Raw genomic sequence first — 18551 nt, forward strand, 5'->3', positions numbered from 1 at the left:
AGTGGATGAAAAAAGGACTGGACGGGAGTTTCATTTAATGTCATAAAATATATTTGAGTTTTTCATTCATATAAACAAAAGCTGAAGCAATGAAGTGTGAACTCATCAAAGAGCAATAAATGCAGGACATTAAATATACATCTATTAAATAATCTTAGTTGGAGAAGCAGCTCCGCACTATGTACACAAGTCTTTATTCCACTGGTCCTCTGCGTGGGTTAACAGTGGTCAGTGCAGTCGTCGGACACGTCCACGTCCACGTCTGACTCGGAGAACTCCTCGTCGCCTTCATCCCCGTGGCCCTGGGACCCGGGACTCTTGGGCGGCGCCGCCAGGCCCAGTTTGGCCAGCTTGGCCTGCTGCTGCTCCAGGCTCTGCTTGCGCCACTTGATGCGTCGATTCTGGAACCACACTTTGACCTGGAGACAGCAAAAGCCACACCTTTAGAAACGTCGTAGCCGTCCCTAGATGCGCAATAGGCGCAGTGCTAACTGTGATGACGTGATCTGCTCGAGCGGTTCTGTACCTGGGCTTCTGTGAGCTGCAGAGCCGAGGCCAGGAGGAACCGCTCGGATCCCACCATGTACTGCTGCCGCGCGAACTCCTTCTCCAGCCGGGACAGCTGCTCCATGGTGAAGCTGGTGCGCATCCTCTTCGACTTTCCGCCCTTGCTTTTGAACGAATGGAGGTCTGCGCTGACTTTGGACAGTGAAGCTGTGGAGGATAAAAGCCGACACATTTAATCACAGTCTCGTGATTTTTTTTATGCATTGACACCAACGCTTCCGTGCTGCGCTCCCGGTGAACTCGTCGTTACCTTGTGCGTAAAACGCTCCGCGACACGATGTCTGGCAGGTGAAAGGTGGGCAGCAGTAGACAGGATATCCAGGTTGCGCGTGCAGCACGTTGGGCGAGTAGACGTACGGCGCCGGTGCCATCGGTAAGCCCGCGTGCCCGGTGACGGAGAGAACCGTGGCCGCAGGCTGATACTTCCCTCCACACTGACCAGGACTCGCCCGGCCGCTGCTCGTGTCCTCAGTCTTGCCGAGCAACGCGTCGATAGTGAAGGATTTCCCACTCGGAGGTTTCGTGGACGAGGCGCACGGGCTCCCCTGGTACTGCGGGTACAGCGATGCCGGCGCGTAATTACGCACGGAGTATCCATAAGTTCCAACGGGCACGGCGGGCACCTGCATTGTGGGACGTGTTACCAGGTAAAAAAAACAACCAAAGCAGGAGAGGTCCTCGCTGAGAGACGCCGCTTCTCCGAAGTGCAGCCAGAAAGTGAACGCGGCTCCTGTGCGGAGACGCCTCATTTATAGTGCGCGCGGACACGGAGGTGTCAACAGCCCCCCATCGATCCTTTGTCTTTCTAAGTAGCAGATGAGAGAGACGAACATCCCGACAACGTATCCAATTAATTGGTGGAGTGGTACAAGCTGGGATTGTCAAACATCCTCAGCCTTTGAATGACAAGGCTTTTGAAGCGTCGTGGGGGCTGGGAACCGGGCAGATTTAGTGGCCTACAAATTCTTGCATAGATCCTAAGTCCAAATGTAATCATTACCGCTGGGCAGGCCTTGATGTTACCAAATCACCTTATTTGGAGCCTTTTAAGTCGTGACCGCTCGACAGATGCTTTAAGCAGCGTAACAAGTCCCTTCACAATAGGAGCCTGCCTTAAAGCTGTGCAGTTTACAGGGAAACTGGCGCGCTCAGTTAATTGTGCTTCTGTTGGAGTTCCAACACTTTTAAACACGTTTTTAATTTTTTCTCACTGAGGCATAGTCGCGATTGTAATTTGTACTTGTCTCAAGTAGTTGTAAATCAAGACTCAGTGCCGCGTGTAAACAGTCAGTCGTTTGTTTCCTGTCCGAAACGAATGCGCCCCGTTTCCAGCGTGCGCGTTTTAACAGCAGCGGTGTCGCTCTTCAAATCGAATGAAACCGAGAAGCGTGAAATTCGGCGGCTCCGGTGACGGAGCGGTGCCGCCGCCTTCCACCCATCTGCAAGTCGCATCCCAGTCACTGCGCTAATCCACAGGTTGATCCGTTCTATCCTTTGGCTGCAGCAGCTCTGGCTGGGAAAGGCTTGAGCTCCGTTTGATTTGGTCTAAAGCCTTAAATCTGATGTGGGTTTATTTTGGTTCGGACGGCGCGTCTTAAGAATTGGGGGAAATTCAGCCTCTCACCTGCAAAACTCTTACTTTGAAATCCATTTTCACAGGAAATCATATGTGATCTTTTCTTTAATCGGGGGTTAAAGGTGAAGTGCCGCGCGGCTTCTTGAAAGGAAGTGGTCGCTTTCTGACACCGCCCGGGGACAAAGACGTCCTCTCTTTCAACTTGGATTATTGCCAGCTCTGCAAACTTTCCAGGCTCATTTCCATCATTTGGAAGTGACAGAGCGCGTCTCCAGAGCCTTAAGTAACTGTTAAAACACATTTAAACACCGAGGCGAAGCGCTCAGTCCCTTTGACCTCGGTGCGTTTTATTTATCCTCCTTCGGTGACACTAGAACGTCTAATGAAGAGGGCAAACACAGACGTTCTCAACAAAAAGGATGCTACTTCTGATGTGTCTACGGCCAGACCACCCACCCCAGTGTTTACTGGGAAGCCTCTCCATTCACATTCAGCCTCAGAGCGTTCATCAGACTCAAACTTCATCAAGGACAGGGATTCAAAGTCGAATGCGTTTGAAAAAAAAAACACTTAGTTGAGATCAGCTTTATTATTATCACTATCATTATAACAAATGGAATGAGCAAATACATTTATTTTAAACAAGGAAAACAAACTTGCAGGTTTTCTGTAACATTAAAAAAATGTGTGTTTGTTGGTTAGACAAAATGAGGCAACTGAACTTTGGGAACATGTGATGGACACTTTTTCTGGTTTTCCTTAAATTACAATCAAAAATATATAAAATGAATAAAAAATATATGAAAAAAGAACATGACCATGTTTTGTTATGGTCGCAGCGTTACTTTTCATTTCCAGTGCAGTAGATTCCAGCTCTACCTGCTCCTTTGAGGGGTTTCGACCCTCGGGACATGTTGTTGTTGTCGTGGAGTCAGAGCGCATATGAAAAGTGAAACCCCCTAAAAGCTGCTCCTCGGAGCTGCAGCGATGGCAGCGCGTCCCGCTTGTGTATTGGAGCCAGACAAGGAATACACGCACCACTGTCCCACAGAGGCCTCCTTTCATAGTCACGGCCTGAGAGGAGCGGCAGCTCTCTAATAGCTGTGGGCCATCGTCCCTAAATGAGGCTCCCGTCAAACAATGCAACTCTCTGAATGCAAAGCAGTTGTGCGCGTTAACACAGTTATTTCAAGTTTCCCGACAAGTGGAATGACTGTGAAAGCAAGAACTATTTTCAAATGAGCCTCTGTGGATCGATCTCCCTGGTTTCCCTGCTGAAGCCCTGCTCTGACGCCGGAGAAGCTCCTGTGATCTGCTCCGTCTCACCTTGTCGCAGTTCACACGTGATTGAATGGAACAAAAGCATAAAGAAACACCCATCATTACTGCCGCCGAGCTGAAAGGAGGCGTTTTTTTTTCACCTGCCCGGCACATTTGACAAGCACTGTAGTCGGTGCATGCACGTCCATCACTAATGAGTTTATGAAGCCATTCACAGCAGCGTCCGCGGCCTCTGCCGCTACTGGGACGTCACCTCAGGGTCCACGTCCAGGTTCTGTCCGGCTCCATACGCATCCAGATAGCTGTTCTTCAGACCCTTCAGTTCTAATCCTTTATATAAGAATGCACTTTGCGATTTGTGACGCTTCATCATTTCACCGCTTCACAATCACTGTCAACAAACTGTGACAGGGACTCGTGAGTGGACGTCACTTTGCTTTGAAGGATCCCAAGCAGGAAGGACAGCAGCTGCCGGAGTAGACGGAGAATCAGTGGTGCCTTTGGAAGTTTCACTCATAATCGTCAATAAGTCTTGATATTTATTACATTTAATGTTTCAAGCTGCAGGGAAAAAAACTGCATATAGCAAAAGAAAATAGATTTATATATATTGCTACACTGGTATAATGGTGCTGCTAGAGACATCTCAACTAATGATCAACTCACTCAGTGACTCATCAGTTTCCCCTCGAGTTAAACCTGTGATCAGTTTTTCACAGTAAATGAAGCCTAATTTACACTTTGAGCTAAATGATGGAAATGTGAAATGAACTGACTAATTCTAGCTCTTTTGCATGTCACTACTCAGATTGTGTGCGTCTTCCATTTACATGTGTGGCAGGAGGGGGGGTGCAGCTAATCAGCCGTTAGCATCGACGCCGGCCGCTGTGAAGCTGTAGCTGCTCTCAGGTCGGGCATCGAACGTCCCGCGTGCACTCGCGCAAATGAGCGTCCGTGTCGTTACCGGCTTAACGAGGGATCAACTCTGAACGCAGACGTGAGGATTCGGACCCGGGAGCGCCTGACGAACTGATGGACTTTCTTGTCCTCCTCCACCTTTTAGCCACGGGTCTTCGAGAGGCGTGTCCCCTCTCAGCTGATGTGTAAACTTTATGAAACCCATCACGGCGGCGTTTTAAAGGGGCCTCTGCCCAGGTGCCTGGAGGACTTTAATGGAGGTGAGAATTGGCGGGTTGGACTTTAACACTTGACCTCTGTTTACACTTCCTGTGGGTGTCGGGGCCGGTCCATAAAGCGCCGCTGGCCGGGCGCTGCTGCGCTGGAAGGAGCGGCGGCGCTGCGAGCTGAATGCACTGCTGCTCCTGGGCTGTGATTACTGGCAGAGGCCATTTCCTCTCCTCTCATTCTCTGTTTGCTTATATTACTGCCACACTTCCCCGGACGGCACCCCCCACCCCGCCCCACTCACCTCCTCTGGCCTTTTACAGGAAAACGATGCCTCGGTCCGCTGTCCGATGCACGTTCAAGGATGTTCTCAGTGGAAATGGGCTGAAAGTAGAGTTTAGTGATGACTCGTCTGTTTTGTTTTTCATTCAATTTGAAATTCTCACACGTGCTTGCAGTTTGAGCAGAAATAGAAACTATGATCAACTTGCCTTTTAGAGATGATACAGTGTCTGATTATGGTCTGGAAAAGGCTTATTGTTTTAACTGTGATTTACCTTTAGAAACACCTGCTACTCTTGAAACATTGATCCAAACTGAGCTGAATAGTTGAGACAATGAGCCACACCTGGATGAGACATGTGGGTATCAAGTGTTTCCAACATCATCTGAAGCTGTGGACAGCGTTTTGCTCTGTTGCTCCTGGTCAATAGACGAGCGGCGCCTCAAGGCCTGGTTCATGTTGGAACGTGTCACCAGACACTGTCTCAGGCTGGTGTTTGTTGTGGAGCTTTGGTCCTTTTTTTCATTCAGTAGTGGGATGATGCCTAAAGGAAGATGCTGTAAAGACCCGCGCGTTAGTGCTCACTCCTCTCCAGGTTTTACGCTTGTAGTCTGTGGGAGACAATCAGAGCCTCTGACTGCAGATCAAAGCAGCTGTTTCCCTGGAGAAAGGCCGGACAAAGACAGAAATGTGTGTGTGTGTGTGTGTGTGTGTGTGTGTGTGTGAGTGTGTGTGTGTGTGTGTGTGTGTGTGTGTGTGTGTGTGTGCTGTAATAGACTCTGACTGAAGGTTAAGTGTTGCCAGCAGTCATTAGCTCCAGCTAAAGGCACATTACACCTCACTTCCTGTCTTACTCTTATGCAAAGAGAGAGGAGAAGTGGCAGATTTAGTGTTTTTACATTAGCGGAGGGAGAACTTCAAACAGGACCACACACAGGCTGCACGTACTGGAACGTACCTGGTAACATCTGGTGACATCTGGCGACATCTAGTGGACAAGGGAAGTTTTCAGCTTCCGACTTTAATTTTCAAAGCAGCCTAAGTGGACTCACAGGATTCTGCCAACACCGCCCTCGTGTGTTCATACTACGCAACACCACGGCTCCACAGATCATTGAATCCATCCTGTCCAGCTCTATTACACGTCCAACACCGGCCATATGTGTAATAGTAGCCACTTTTCTCCACTCTTGGTAAAAATCAAATTAAATCTGTTTAAAACGAATCTTATTCGTACCTTTAACATTCAGGTTAAGATAGAATATGAGGCACAGTAGCTATTAAAATGTTTGACCGTTTGAATGTAAAATAAAGTAATAATGTACCTTAGCGGTGGTGGCGAGCTCCCTCCGCCATGTTTGTAGTTCAGAGTTTGTTGTAGTTTTTTGGTTACTTGCAGTCACATTATTTGCCTGCAGGTGGCGCCACACTGTAAATAAACCCGTCACCTCTGCTCGTCAAAACAGCTGCTGTCGCCGTCAGCTGATTGTGACACGGTACCTTTGGATGCCTTCAGTTAAGCAGTGAACTTTAGGCATCACATTTTAATGTGAAATAACATACGGCAGAACTGTGTCCCGTAGGAATTGTTGGACCTTTCAGCTTTGTTTGCGTTTAGTTTTGTTAACATATAAACTGTAACCGAAGTGTCCAGGACCAGACAGACCTCAGTCCAGGCCTGAGCTCAGGAACCTCTACACATGTGACATGAGCTGCAGCCTCCTCCTATGACTGAACCAGTGCTTTGACCCCTGCAGGGGGGGTGATATTAATCCCAGTTAATCCAGTATTAATAAAGAAGCCGTCAGTAGGGGCCTAGGACTGTGGCTCACCCCTGGTACTTGTTGAACTTCATTTTTAATCCCTGACCTCATCCATGATTAATAACTCTGGGTCGGCTCCTTTAAACAGATGGGCGTCCCAACTGCTGCCAACTGCTTTCCATGTCGTATTCACAGGACATTAGCAGCCAAACAAAGGGGCCGGCCCACAGCGCAAGGTCTCATCCAAACAGGATGTCGCTCTTTTCTCTCAGTTCATTAGCAACATGGAGACGTAGCCCGTCATTTACACGAGAAAGGCCGGCAGGCGTCACGCAGAGAACCGGGGTCGGGTTCTTGTTCTTGTGTTGGTGCTGAGCTGGTTTTTGTCACGTCACCGTCACGTGAGACCAACTCCAAACTTCCACACATGAAAAGATGCGTGCACGTATTTGGGGGGATGCTGCCAGCTAAACAATTGCTTGTGTAAGAACATGCATCACCACAGTTGACTACAGCTGAGCACGGCCCACGGGCCTCATAGATTGGGATCAGCCAATTAAGCCGTCACACAATCCACTGCATTGACATACAAATTCTCCAACTGTTTGTTCTGTACATGGTGAGAATCCACTCACCACAGATGCACATTGGACCAAACCCCTGCGGAGAGTTTTTATTCATTTTCATGTTACAGCTTCTAGAACCATCACAATCATTTTTAAATAGTCTAAATTATTTATATTATCACTATAATGAGCTCATTATTTTATAGGTTTCTCGACCTCTACTTACATTCTCACATTGATCTGTCTTTTCCTCCTCCTTTTATTTCATGGCAAAATAAACTCAAACAGTCATTTGTCATTATCAGGACATGTCACCTCTCTTTATGACCCTCCTCCTCCTCACTTCTTCCTTTCTAACCCCCACATCCAGCCTGTGCTTCGTCCCCTCCTCGTCTTTTGTTCGTCTTTCCCTCCAGAATTCCTTGCCAGAGGCCGGAGCTCGCTCCCTCTGCGTTGCCGTCCATCTGTCCGTTGCTGGGCCTCCTCTTCCTCGACCTGACCCTGGAGGGGCAGGGGGTGCTGGCTGACCCATACCAAGGAGGCACGGCCTGTAGCCCACTGACACGAGTGAGGACAATGGCGTGAAGGGTCCCCATGCAGCGCGGAGGTCGGGGGAAGCAGCGGCAAACTCCCATGTCTGCTGCAAAAGCTGCGTGGAAACAGGTTTCAGGCCGCTGTCTATGATCAGCATTAATCACAACCTGGAAACGTCGGGAGACTTTATTCATTGTTGACTGTACACAGCCGGCAGCATTAGGAACACAACATCAAATGTTTATCTGCACTAAGCTCTTATCTTCCACGTTTGCCGGGGTCTCTGTGATAAGCAGAGGTCCCAGCGTTTACACTAGGTGAAGGTTGCCTGTTGTGTTGCAGAGAGATAAACACCCTTAGTATTATTGTTATTAACATTATAACTACATCATTACTTGTGCACGTGCGTAGTGTGTTTCGTGCTCCAGTGGTTCGCTTTCCCAACACGACTCAGATCAGGTCTGGATCTAGATAAACGTTTGCTAGTGAGCCTGACGTTGCCCTTTGGATGACTGTAAAGACTGAGACGTTGCTGCCTATCCTTACTTTATTGCAGGTTTGATTTTATTATATAACATGTATCTGTATAGATATCTCAGGGAGATCATTAATTATCCTGTGAGGGTCAAAGGGCTTGGAATAATCCTGCTTTGATCTGTGTTTGAGCACCGGGGATGGATTTTTAGTGCTTTAGTTACTGCAGATCAGGCTTCAGCGTCACGCTGGTTTAACTGGCTCAGCCCACAGTCTAATATAGAGTCAGTGAGACCGGTAAGAATATCTGACATAATATCCACTGGCCCGGGAAATAATGGCCACGCTGCTGCAGAGCGAGGCTCTGAGGCTTCTCCCAGTCGCGAGCTGTCTGTGATGTTAATTAGCCAAAGCGGGAGTCAGCGGTTTGCAGCGTCTCCACCGTCCGTGGGACAGTCTGTGTTCTGTGATGCATCTGTGCTAATGACCTCTGTAAGCTGGTGTCAATGTTAACGCAATTGCACCGCCAGCGCCACAGATGAGACGAATGCAACTGCTCGTCAGCTGCCGGGACCTTGCAGAGGCTCGTGATCCGCAGTCGGTGGGTCGTCTCATCAAAGGCACCATGTTTGCTGCCAAACAAAGCGGAGACGTTGGTTTTCTTTTTACTCTGGAGTCTGGCTACACATGTGGAACCACACGCTGACGTCCAGCTTTCCTGCCATGCGAGTTCGCCTTTCACAAAGACCACTCGGAGCCTCACACGTGGAATGATGAAGCATTATTTATGAGCCTTAATTACAGCTTGTCACCAACCAACCAGCATGGGCAGCTTCCTGCAGATATCAAGGTTGGTCCTGACACTAATGACTGTTTTATAGCAGCATTCACACACACGGAAAGCTTGTTTTTAATTCTGTCTGCTTTTAAACTCTGTTCATCACATTTGTGAAGTTTAACAGGTCACATGTTGGGCACCTGTGTGAATTGTATGTTGTGTGGGTTGCATTAACCATTTATGCATGCATGCATTTGTGGATGAACACATAACAGTATGCCTTTAAGAAGTCGAGTTTGTCCTTGTTATGTCGTTGAAAGGCAGAATTCAAAGGTATCATGTCACTGTCAGTGGTTTCTTGTTTTTTTTCGCAGCAGATTGCGAATCGTGGCCCATTGTTGTTCCTCTGTTTGTGCCCGTCGATGTGAGCTTGTTAAGGTGTCGGGGGGCCTGTGAAGGTTCACCATTATTCTCTTTGAGTGAGCTTGTCTGCTCCTTTCAGGTTCGGGGTGGGGAGCCTGCAGCCACGGAACGGTGCTGGCAAATTGCTAAACCTTTATTTACATGCACGCTGCCAGTCACACTGATACTTTGACAACAAAGCCGGTCACAGCAAACAGTGATTCCACAGCCCAAAGTTCAGGAGTAGCAGCTACTTCACACCCCGTTTTATAACTCAGGGCTGCTAAAAATGAAACTGAGCATCTTGTTGGGGACAAAGCACTGTTGTGCCAGAATGCATGGATCAGATTCAAAGTGTGCATATTTAGAATATAGATACAAGTAGAAGTAGGTACATAAAAAGACTCTCATCAACCCCAGGCAGAATACAGACGTGTTTCTGCTCATGACATTAGTCCGGTTGAGCAGCCTCGGCAGTCTGGTTGAACTAGTTAATTGTAGGTATGTGTGTGCAAATATGGGCTCTGATCTATGTTTGCAGACTAAATGAATGCTACATATGTCCCAATGAAGTTGTGTAGAACCACCAAAGGAGGATGGATACATTTGTTGAGATCAATTGGAACAAGAACAGAAAATTAAATCGAAGTTAGGAAACTGTTGTCTGAGCAAAATAAGCACTGTTTTAAACCAGTTTCATAGTTTATAAGACAGCACATGATGTTTGAGGATGAAAGGTGGAACTGAACTCACTGAAAAGCTGCATCCACCCAACACCAATCGATACACAGACACAAGTTGATCAGTCAGTCCCAGCCTCCATTCATGCATTAAATATAGTAGTAGAAAGCGTATGAGGGGAGAGCGTCTGTGGGCAGCACAGCGAGGAGAGAACAAGACAAAGGAAGTCTTCATTACATCACTAACAATCATTTTCTTATTGTCTGACTCACTTTGAGTGGGAGGCACAACGTGCTTTGGTAAAATGGTGCACAGTTCTCAGGCTGAAAAGACATTTACTGGATTTATATTCCATGTTAGTGTCCTTAAAATGTGAATGCTTATTGTGCTTTTTATTTGTAGAGCTTCTACTCCAGTAAATCTATGTGAAGAGCCTATGAATGACTTGATGTTTTTTTGTGAATCACTCGTTCACTGAAAGTGAATCTTAAAAGTAATTCAAGCACAGCACAAACGTCTGCAAAAGTCTTAACACGAATGTTTTTTAAGCTGTGGACTTCAAGTTTTAGAAACCTAAACAAGCCAAAGTTTACAGTTTAGGAGAATGAGGATTCGGTTTTATGCACATCTTGATAAAATGCTGAGGCTGAACAATAGACGTTTAAGAGGAAACATTGTGTCACATCCTTATTCTTCCCCCTCACCCGACGACGGGACGAGTACCGTTCCAGCTGATTGGGCAGCTGGATGTAAGAAAGGCGCTGATTGGCTGACAGATTGCCGCTCCTGAGCTTCTATTTTGAACATAAATACGAGCCGCGTCGACTCAGTCTCCAGAACACAAGGCTGTCAGAGAAGCAGGTCGCGCCGCCGTGGCTCCCCAGCACTGACAACAATGCGGCTTTATTAATTCAGATTTTTACTTTATACCAAAATATTGAGGCGCCTACAGTCGATGTTTTTGCATCGAAGATTTGAAAATGTTTTCTTAAACTCACTCGGTAAGCTAAAGGATTAGCTCCCTGGTTAGCTTGACGTTTGGGTGGTCTTGCTAACTAGTTTAAATTATCCGATTCCAAACAAGTCTTCCACTAAGGAGTAACGTTCACCTGCAGGACTTGCAAAAATTTCCCCGCCGGCGATGGAGTCGACTCATGTTTTTGCCAGCACCAGTCCTGGTCGCTCCATTTTTAAAACTAGGCCCGACGGGATCCCCGGCCTTTCCTCGCTCGCTCTGCCCGACCTGAACACAAAGACCCCGCACTGCGGGAATCTGTTCTCCCCCGGACCCGCGGCTGTGCTGTCTCCTGTGACTAACCTGGCCCAGGACATGAACAATTTAATTGGACTCGGAAGGTATGTTTTACCTAATGCTAATGTAGCCTGGCATGTCATGTCTGGTTTACTGGTCCAGCCATTCATTTTCTAGTTCCACTCTTTTCCCACGCAGCCAGTGTGATACCCCGAAAAGAAGGAAGCATCCCCCCCTCGAGAAAGTTTCCTCCTTTGCTTCAGACGTCTCATCAGATGCTGGTGAGTGTCCCACTCAAAAGCTATTGTCTGTGCTAAGAGACAGTAGACTAATGTGCATCTAATACCTGTAACGTTATAATGGTTTTGGCTCATATATGTATTTAGCATGAATATTAAACACAAAAAAAAAATCAAGAATTACAGCTTCACATCCTTTTCTGTAGGCCTTGGCATGGATCTTCCAAGTCCCATGGATGCTGTTGAAGTGGAGGACACGTGAGTTAAACTGTCCTCTTGTCTCTTCTAGTGTGTGTGTGTGTGTGTGTGTGTGTGTCACGCACCATGTCTATAGCCCCCATAACATCTCGCACCCCCACCCAGTGCTTGGGCTCAGCCGAGACCCGTTCCAGTTCTCATCTTTAGGATTATTTGTATAGCCGTTGGCTTTCAGATTATAGTTTCACTTGGTTTTTACTAAGTAGATTAGTACAAGGGGTGCAGCAAGACACAGTACTCTGCACTGTCACTAAATCAATATATTCAGTCTTGAAAAGTTAGTTTTGACTGTGCCTCTTTTCTTGCATCTTGTCAGAAGTGGAGAATTTAACAAACAGTTTATATCAAAACAGTAGGCAAAATCCACAGACATGTATTGGGGTGTGAAATGTGTAACACTTGGTTGTACTCTGCTTTGTTATTTTGTGTATTTCATCAGCATATCCTCAGCTGTCTAATCTTGGGTGGCCCTTTTCTGAATTCTCAGTGGGGTGAGCCTCTGGAGACATCTGTCTCCGTCTGATGCGCGAGTTCCTTTACAGCAGCATTTGGTGCCTAATAAGAGGCTATTCACCTTGGCTACAGCTGTTCAGTTGCTAGGAGTGCTCCTCACTAGGGGTTAATGATAGCCCACCCCCTCTGGGTTTGGGCACACTCTTCCTAAGCACTGTTATTTCAATAGGAAAAGGAAGGCAGGAGTTTCTTCTGTCTCAGGACTATTGAAATGAGGGCACCCCCAGAAAATTGCCCTCCCTTTCTGTGGTCTGCACTGAATAGGACACGCTCCCCCTCTGCAAACAAAGAGCTTTAGCAAAAGGGGTTGGCGGCGTTGGCTCCAGCAGGCATATGGTAGATTAGCTGATCTTCATCCCTTCTTTTACCCCCTCTCCCCTCCCCTGAGCAGCACACTCAGCCCTCGACTCCTTGTTTAGCATACAGGTGGGCGCTGCTCCAATGAAAGACCACCTCTTGCCTCTGTGCATTCACCCAACTTCCTCTAGTCCAACCGTTTCTTTTGGATTTTTATAAAGCTTCAAATTCCTTATGGTTTGAGTGTGCATTCAAGGTTTTCCAGCTCCTGCCCTGAATTTATTACAGGAACATGTCACCGTACATAGAGCACAGTATTTTCCAAATTAACAAATAAGCAGGTCTAAATACTTTAATTTTTCTGTTACAGATTTGAAAGGGCTATTCAGCAGTCAAGCAGAGTTGTCAATGAGTAAGTTTCTTTACATAATAATCAACCTTTTTACCTTGTCATGTCAAGTAATACCCAAACTTAAGTGCCCTTTACATTTGTAATAATTTTTTCCTCTCCCTTCTTTCAATTATAGTAAGATGCCAATTCGACGAATCAACTCGTTACCAGTAAGTAGATTTATCAAGTCTGTTCTTTGTAGTCCAGCATGCTTTATTATGAATTATCTCTAAACCTAGATACTAATGTAGCTTTCACACAGTCTAAATTGTTAAAGTTTTTTGATCTTGTGGAATACAAGACTGCTGTGTTCATGTATAAAGCCAGGTACAATTTATTACCTGGTGGAATTCAAAAACTATTTAAAGAAAGAGATGGGGGATATAATTTAAGGGGACAGTCAAATTTCATGCTATTCGCACAAACAAAAAAAAAAGGTTTTGTATTTCTTTAAGTTGTGCAAAACTATGGAATAAATTAAGTGAGGACTTGATGTGATTGATGAGTGTTGATGTTTAAACATAAATATAAAGGCATGTCACAATCAAGATATAGGCAACAACAGGCTCATGATTAATTAGAACATTGTGGGAGTGGTGTACGAGTATTAACATTCTGTAATAATTCTTTATTATAATAATAATAATAATAATAAATAAATATGGCTCCAAAGCCTTTGCTAAATGTGTCCCTGTTGTCCCTTTTAAGCTCCAGCTTCTGGGTTTCAGTCCATGTCTAAAAGGACAGGAAACGGATTGTCATCGCTACGGAATATTTGGCCAAAAACCTTCACAAATGATTGACCCTTCATCGCATGGTGAAGAAAAAGAGAATGTACCAGAGGTCAGTGTTGCTGTTTCTGCCAGGGAACTGCTGACTGGATACAGAGGCTGCTGTGGAATGTTTTAACACCTGTTTTGTTGTATTTTGTAATTTGGCTTACAGTTGTGTCATTGTAGTATTTTTCATTTTTAACTTTTATTCTTTTTTTTCCCTCCTTTCTTTTATCGTAGGAGGGCTTTGAATTCAAGAAACCAACCAAGCCGGCGTCACGATGCCGCATGCGCTCCTTCAATGGTGGACAGTCAAAAGAGGCATTTGCCTGCCGCCCCAACTCCGCACCAGCTCTCATGGTACATTAAGTTTTGATGCGTCAGTATGTTTGTGCACAAGGCTAACACCGTTAGCAAGATGCTAAGTTGCCTTTCCTCTTTCCTCTAGTTTTCGTCACCTCCTCCAGTCCAGCAGCTTGACTTCCATGATTCAAGCCCCATGTTCCTAAGACGCTCCTCTCTAAATGCTGATGACGATGATGGCTTCTTGGATGTACTTGAAGACAACATGGAGGTACACTTTGTCTACAGCCTACCCGGAATCCATTGAGATACAAACTAAACTTTGGCTCAGGACTCACCCTTTCTAAACCTGTGTCTGCCACCTACAGAATGACTCCGACATGCCGATGGGAATGGCCAGTTTGCTCACTGCTCCACTGGTGGGAGACAGCTCAGCAGAAGACTCTGTGAGTTTGCACAATGAGAAACAAAACTCTGTAGTTCACTTTATCCAAAAGGGAAACGTAGCAGGGAAGCAGTGGTAACTGCTTTATATGCAGCATCTTAACTAGCTATCTAGGAGTGAGAAGCTTTTTTTGCTGGTGTCCAATCCTACACTCATGGCATCAATCTATATGTGACCAGCAGACCAAAGATGGTGCGTTGAGGTTAAGCATGCATCTCTCTTGCAGCCTTTGGTTCGCTGCCGGCCACGAAGCTTGTTTCGCTCACCTTCCATGCCCAGCCCAGTTTCATCACGTCAATCTGTCAAGCGTCCCGACTGTCCTGGAGACGAAAACACACCAGTGAGGGTGAAGAGGCGACGCAGCGTGGCAGGGGCGCAAGTTACAAACATGGAACAGAATCCTGAATCCCCACGACTGGTGAGTCCTCGCTCACTGCTGTCTCTAATCCTAATGTTTCCTAAGGCCTTTGGCGACTGTCCGTACCCATTAGTAACGGTAGCTGGAGGCTTTGACCACTCTCTGGACACTGATGTTACAATCTTGACATGCCTAATTTTCTTCCCGACCATTTCCTCGTCTTCTCAGAGCTGTTCAATGCTTCAGAGGTCCAAGTCTTTCTGCCAAACAGAGATTGAAAAACTGCTGGATGGGGAGGAGGATGGTTCGAATGAGCTCATTGGAGACTTCACCAAGGTAATGAAGTCTGGAGAATTTTTGTTTCTTTTGCAGCATAAATATGTGAATGTGTCTGGTCTAATCCAGTGTTTTGTTTTTCCATCTAGACATTTGTACTGCCCACAGTGGAGGGCAAACATCAAGACCTCAAATACATTACCTCAGAAATGGTGAGCAAAAAAATCTACACACACACTAATTTTAACTACTAAAGCTGTAGAATACAATTTTATAACATGTGTTCTCTGGTCCTCAGATGGTGGCAGCTCTGAGCGGCCAATTTAACAATCTAGTGGAGCAGGTCATTGTCATCGACTGTCGCTACCCTTATGAGTTTGAAGGAGGGCACATTAAGGTGAGTCAGCATCTGTTATGTTCAGTCTGGGGTCATCTGCTGTGTATTTAAATGGTTCAATAGTTGTACAGGAAGTTGTAAGTGGGGAAAATGTCTCACAATCTAGCTAACATGAGAAAAGGTACAATATTCAAGTGGGACATAAGATGTTTAGTAGAAACTGTGTCAAGGTCTTTCTACAATCTTTCTGTTCTGCTGTTTCATCTCTCAGGGGGCTCTGAACCTGCACCAAGAGGACCAAGTGGAGGACTTCCTCCTCAGGTCCCCCATCATCCCATCCTGCCCGGACAAGCGCATCGTCGTCATCTTCCACTGCGAGTTCTCATCTGAACGTGGCCCGCGAATCTGCCGCTTCGTCCGCAAGCGAGACAGAGATATGAATGACTATCCCAAGCTCCACTACCCCGAGCTGTACATCCTCAAGGGCGGATACAAGGAGTTCTTCCCACATTTTCAGGTTGGTTTTTCCAAAGCTATTAATTTTTCAAAAAGTAATCCTGATCTCTGATCAGTAGATCTTTACTGAAAGCTTCTGTTCACTAGTTTGAATGTGTTAATTTCTTTTTTCCAGGCGCAGTGTGAACCGCAGTCCTACCGGCCCATGCACCACGAGGACTTCAAGGAGGACCTGAGGAAATTTCGCCTGAAGAGTCGCACCTGGGCTGGAGAACGCAGCAAAAGAGACATGTACAGCAGACTGAAGAATTTGTGAATTGTCCTTGAGTTAGTGCCCTCACCCATTGGAAATTTTTCCTTTCTGGTGCCTCACCCATCACCAATGATTTGTTTTCTTTTTTTTTTTTTTTTTTTTTTTTTTTTTGAGAATTATGACAACAGAATGGGGATTTTAAAGTCTGAGTTTCATCTGACTTACTCAAATAGCTTTATGCAAATGTGAGGAGAGATGGGAAATATTTTACTGAGGTTTTAAGTTGCATTTTAATCTGCAGCAGTGAGATCATTTTTAGAAACCACTTGGACCTACTGCTGGTTTAGCTTTTTTTTGTTTGTTTTTTTTTTTACATTATGCTGGTGTTAGAAACGGCCATATTGCAATAATCCAACCAAAACCACACTGCCACGTCTCCTCACTGGATGTTTGTTTTATCTTGAGTTTGTCATGTCCTGTTTTATTTAAGCACTTATTTAAATACCGTGAAGTGGTGAGGTGCTTTGTTTTGATACTTTTTTTTTTTACATGGAATTGGTTTGGTGTTGTCCTGTGATTTAGACAGTGATTTAACATTATGCCCCCTCCCTCAAAGTTATTTGGATATTATTATAGTCAGGAACTTTTCCTCTTCCTGATTAGTTGCAATACTTGTGTATGTGTGCGTGTGTGTGTCTGTGGGTTCTTTCTTTTTTTTTTTTTTTTTTTTTTTTACAGCAGATGTGAAGATTTTAGATTCAAGAGAAACACCCTTGTTTTGCATTCTCCTCCTGCAGGACTATTGTCAGTTTAATGAATGGGGTGCTCTCAATGTTTTGGTGCCGGATCGTGGGGAGCTGCTGCAATAAAGATCCAATGTGCGTTAAACTGGGACTTACTGCATTATTCTCTCCTTTTTAAATGTTTTTGGATGGGGGCAATATGCATTTGTAATACAACCTTTCAAAGGTTGCATTACAAGTACAACATTTGACTCAATTGTCAAACGGAATGCCATTCAATCAAAAGATGATTAGACAAAGCTAATCTTATCTGGCATCTTATGATGCTGAGATTAGATACAGACTCTTCCCTGTATTTGTTTTCAGAACTGGTTCCGGTTGTAGGTTAGAGTGCAGCTGACTGAGTTTGACCCTTAACAGGATGATGCATGGATGAAATAATCTGGTCACGATCACATTGATCCACACGTGTTTGATGACCAGTTGTTGAGTGGATTAACTGTGGTGCAAGAGAGAAATGTTGTAAAAGCTGCAGAGAACCATTTGCAGAATAAAACCAGAGTTGAACTACAGAAGTGTCCATAATGTCAGCAGGGAGCGTATTCACCATAATAGGCCCTTGAAACAGAATTATGACCTAAACTGGCAACTGAATAGTCAGATTTCTAGTGAAATGACCTGCAACACAGTTCTATACATAACACTTTGAAGAGTTGACCACTCTGAACGGTAAATGAGCTACTAGCCCGTGACGTGTTCACCGTAAAAACAAACTGCTGAACTGTGAGAACATCGTATCAGCCGTTGTGTTTGCGCCTCTGCTCTGCGCGGCGGGAGTCGAGCAGTTCCTGTTTTTCAAATTGAGCCTCTCCAGCCAACCCTGGAAGCGGCGGCACGTGTCCCCCGCACACATTCCTGCTGCCGAGGGACTGACGGGCTCTGACAGGACAGAACAGTTGTGTTGCAGGAGGGAAAATCAGGCCCGTCACGTGCCGGGAGCATGTGACCAGTGAAATGTGGAGGAGCTTGTGAAAGCACAGCTCCCGCTCCTCTGGCACTTTCCCAGAGTTTGAAGGCAGGGCCGGCCTTTGTTTGCATTCCGCCCACCTCTAATACTAATTTACAGACCTTTCAGCTCAAGCAAGTGTGTTGGTTTGCACCAACTGTTAAATTCTTTACTAGAGCCCAAGAACAGTGACGCTCATCAGGTTACTTATCACCACCTTTGCCTGAGCAGGACTGATGACACGCACTCTCAGATGAGCTATACATGATGCATCTGCAACAGTGTGGCCTCTGAAACCTGGGTTTGAGAACATATGTTCGGCTTGTGCGACTGCTTGTTCCTCGTCTCCCGTGTGACTACAGCATGTGCACACTTTCCTTTAAAAGGGCGACATCTCTGCAGCCGGGCCACAACAACCCTGCGAGGTGGTGAAACGTAGGTTGTGACACTGTGGTTGCAGGATGGGTGGGGTCGTTGTTTTCTCAAGTAGAACCGTTTGTCCTGCACATCCTCTCTGCTGCCGCGGAGGCTCCCGCACGCGTCCTCCTGCTGGGACTGGACACGAGGGCGCGTCCGTCCCCTGCTTCTTGTTTTTAGCCTCCCTCATTTCAAACTCGCGGG

General features: G+C 46.0%; 2 protein-coding genes across 2 annotated transcripts; one reads left to right on the forward strand and one right to left on the reverse strand.

The window, feature by feature from the left end:
* Positions 1-116: 116 nt before the first annotated feature.
* Positions 117-1653, reverse strand: noto (notochord homeobox). Its single transcript, XM_029139156.1, has 3 exons — positions 818-1653; positions 527-714; positions 117-419 (listed from the first exon to the last, which is right to left on the reverse strand). Exons 1-3 carry the CDS (start codon positions 1314-1316, stop codon positions 219-221), a joined length of 888 nt encoding a protein of 295 aa, XP_028994989.1. The 5' UTR covers positions 1317-1653; the 3' UTR covers positions 117-218.
* A 6458-nt stretch (positions 1654-8111) lies between these two features.
* Positions 8112-17211, forward strand: cdc25b (cell division cycle 25B). The gene is made up of 15 exons (XM_029139135.3): positions 8112-11386; positions 11481-11563; positions 11728-11779; positions 12960-13001; positions 13117-13150; positions 13689-13823; positions 13994-14113; positions 14202-14327; positions 14425-14502; positions 14728-14919; positions 15088-15195; positions 15285-15347; positions 15434-15532; positions 15744-15989; positions 16104-17211. The coding sequence occupies exons 1-15, from the start codon at positions 11172-11174 to the stop codon at positions 16242-16244; spliced, it is 1734 nt and encodes a 577-aa protein (XP_028994968.1). The 5' UTR covers positions 8112-11171; the 3' UTR covers positions 16245-17211.
* Positions 17212-18551: the final 1340 nt, after the last annotated feature.

The sequence above is a fragment of the Betta splendens genome, chromosome 22 (genome assembly GCF_900634795.4).
Source record: "Betta splendens chromosome 22, fBetSpl5.4, whole genome shotgun sequence".
Lineage (NCBI taxonomy): Eukaryota > Metazoa > Chordata > Actinopteri > Anabantiformes > Osphronemidae > Betta > Betta splendens.

What these genes read in the sequence shown, in the direction of transcription:
- cdc25b (XM_029139135.3), top strand. Translation starts at nt 11,172, where the DNA reads ATGGAGTCGACTCATGTTTTTGCCAGCACCAGTCCTGGTCGCTCCATT. An exon ending in AGACGTCTCATCAGATGCTG is followed by an intron (nt 11,564 to 11,727) that starts GTGAGTGTCCCA and finishes CCTTTTCTGTAG; the next exon opens with GCCTTGGCATGGATCTTCCA. An exon ending in TCATTGGAGACTTCACCAAG is followed by an intron (nt 15,196 to 15,284) that starts GTAATGAAGTCT and finishes TTTTCCATCTAG; the next exon opens with ACATTTGTACTGCCCACAGT.
- noto (XM_029139156.1), bottom strand. Translation starts at nt 1,316, where the DNA reads ATGAGGCGTCTCCGCACAGGAGCCGCGTTCACTTTCTGGCTGCACTTC. An exon ending in CGGAGCGTTTTACGCACAAG is followed by an intron (nt 715 to 817) that starts GTAACGACGAGT and finishes TATCCTCCACAG; the next exon opens with CTTCACTGTCCAAAGTCAGC. An exon ending in TGCAGCTCACAGAAGCCCAG is followed by an intron (nt 420 to 526) that starts GTACAGAACCGC and finishes TGCTGTCTCCAG; the next exon opens with GTCAAAGTGTGGTTCCAGAA.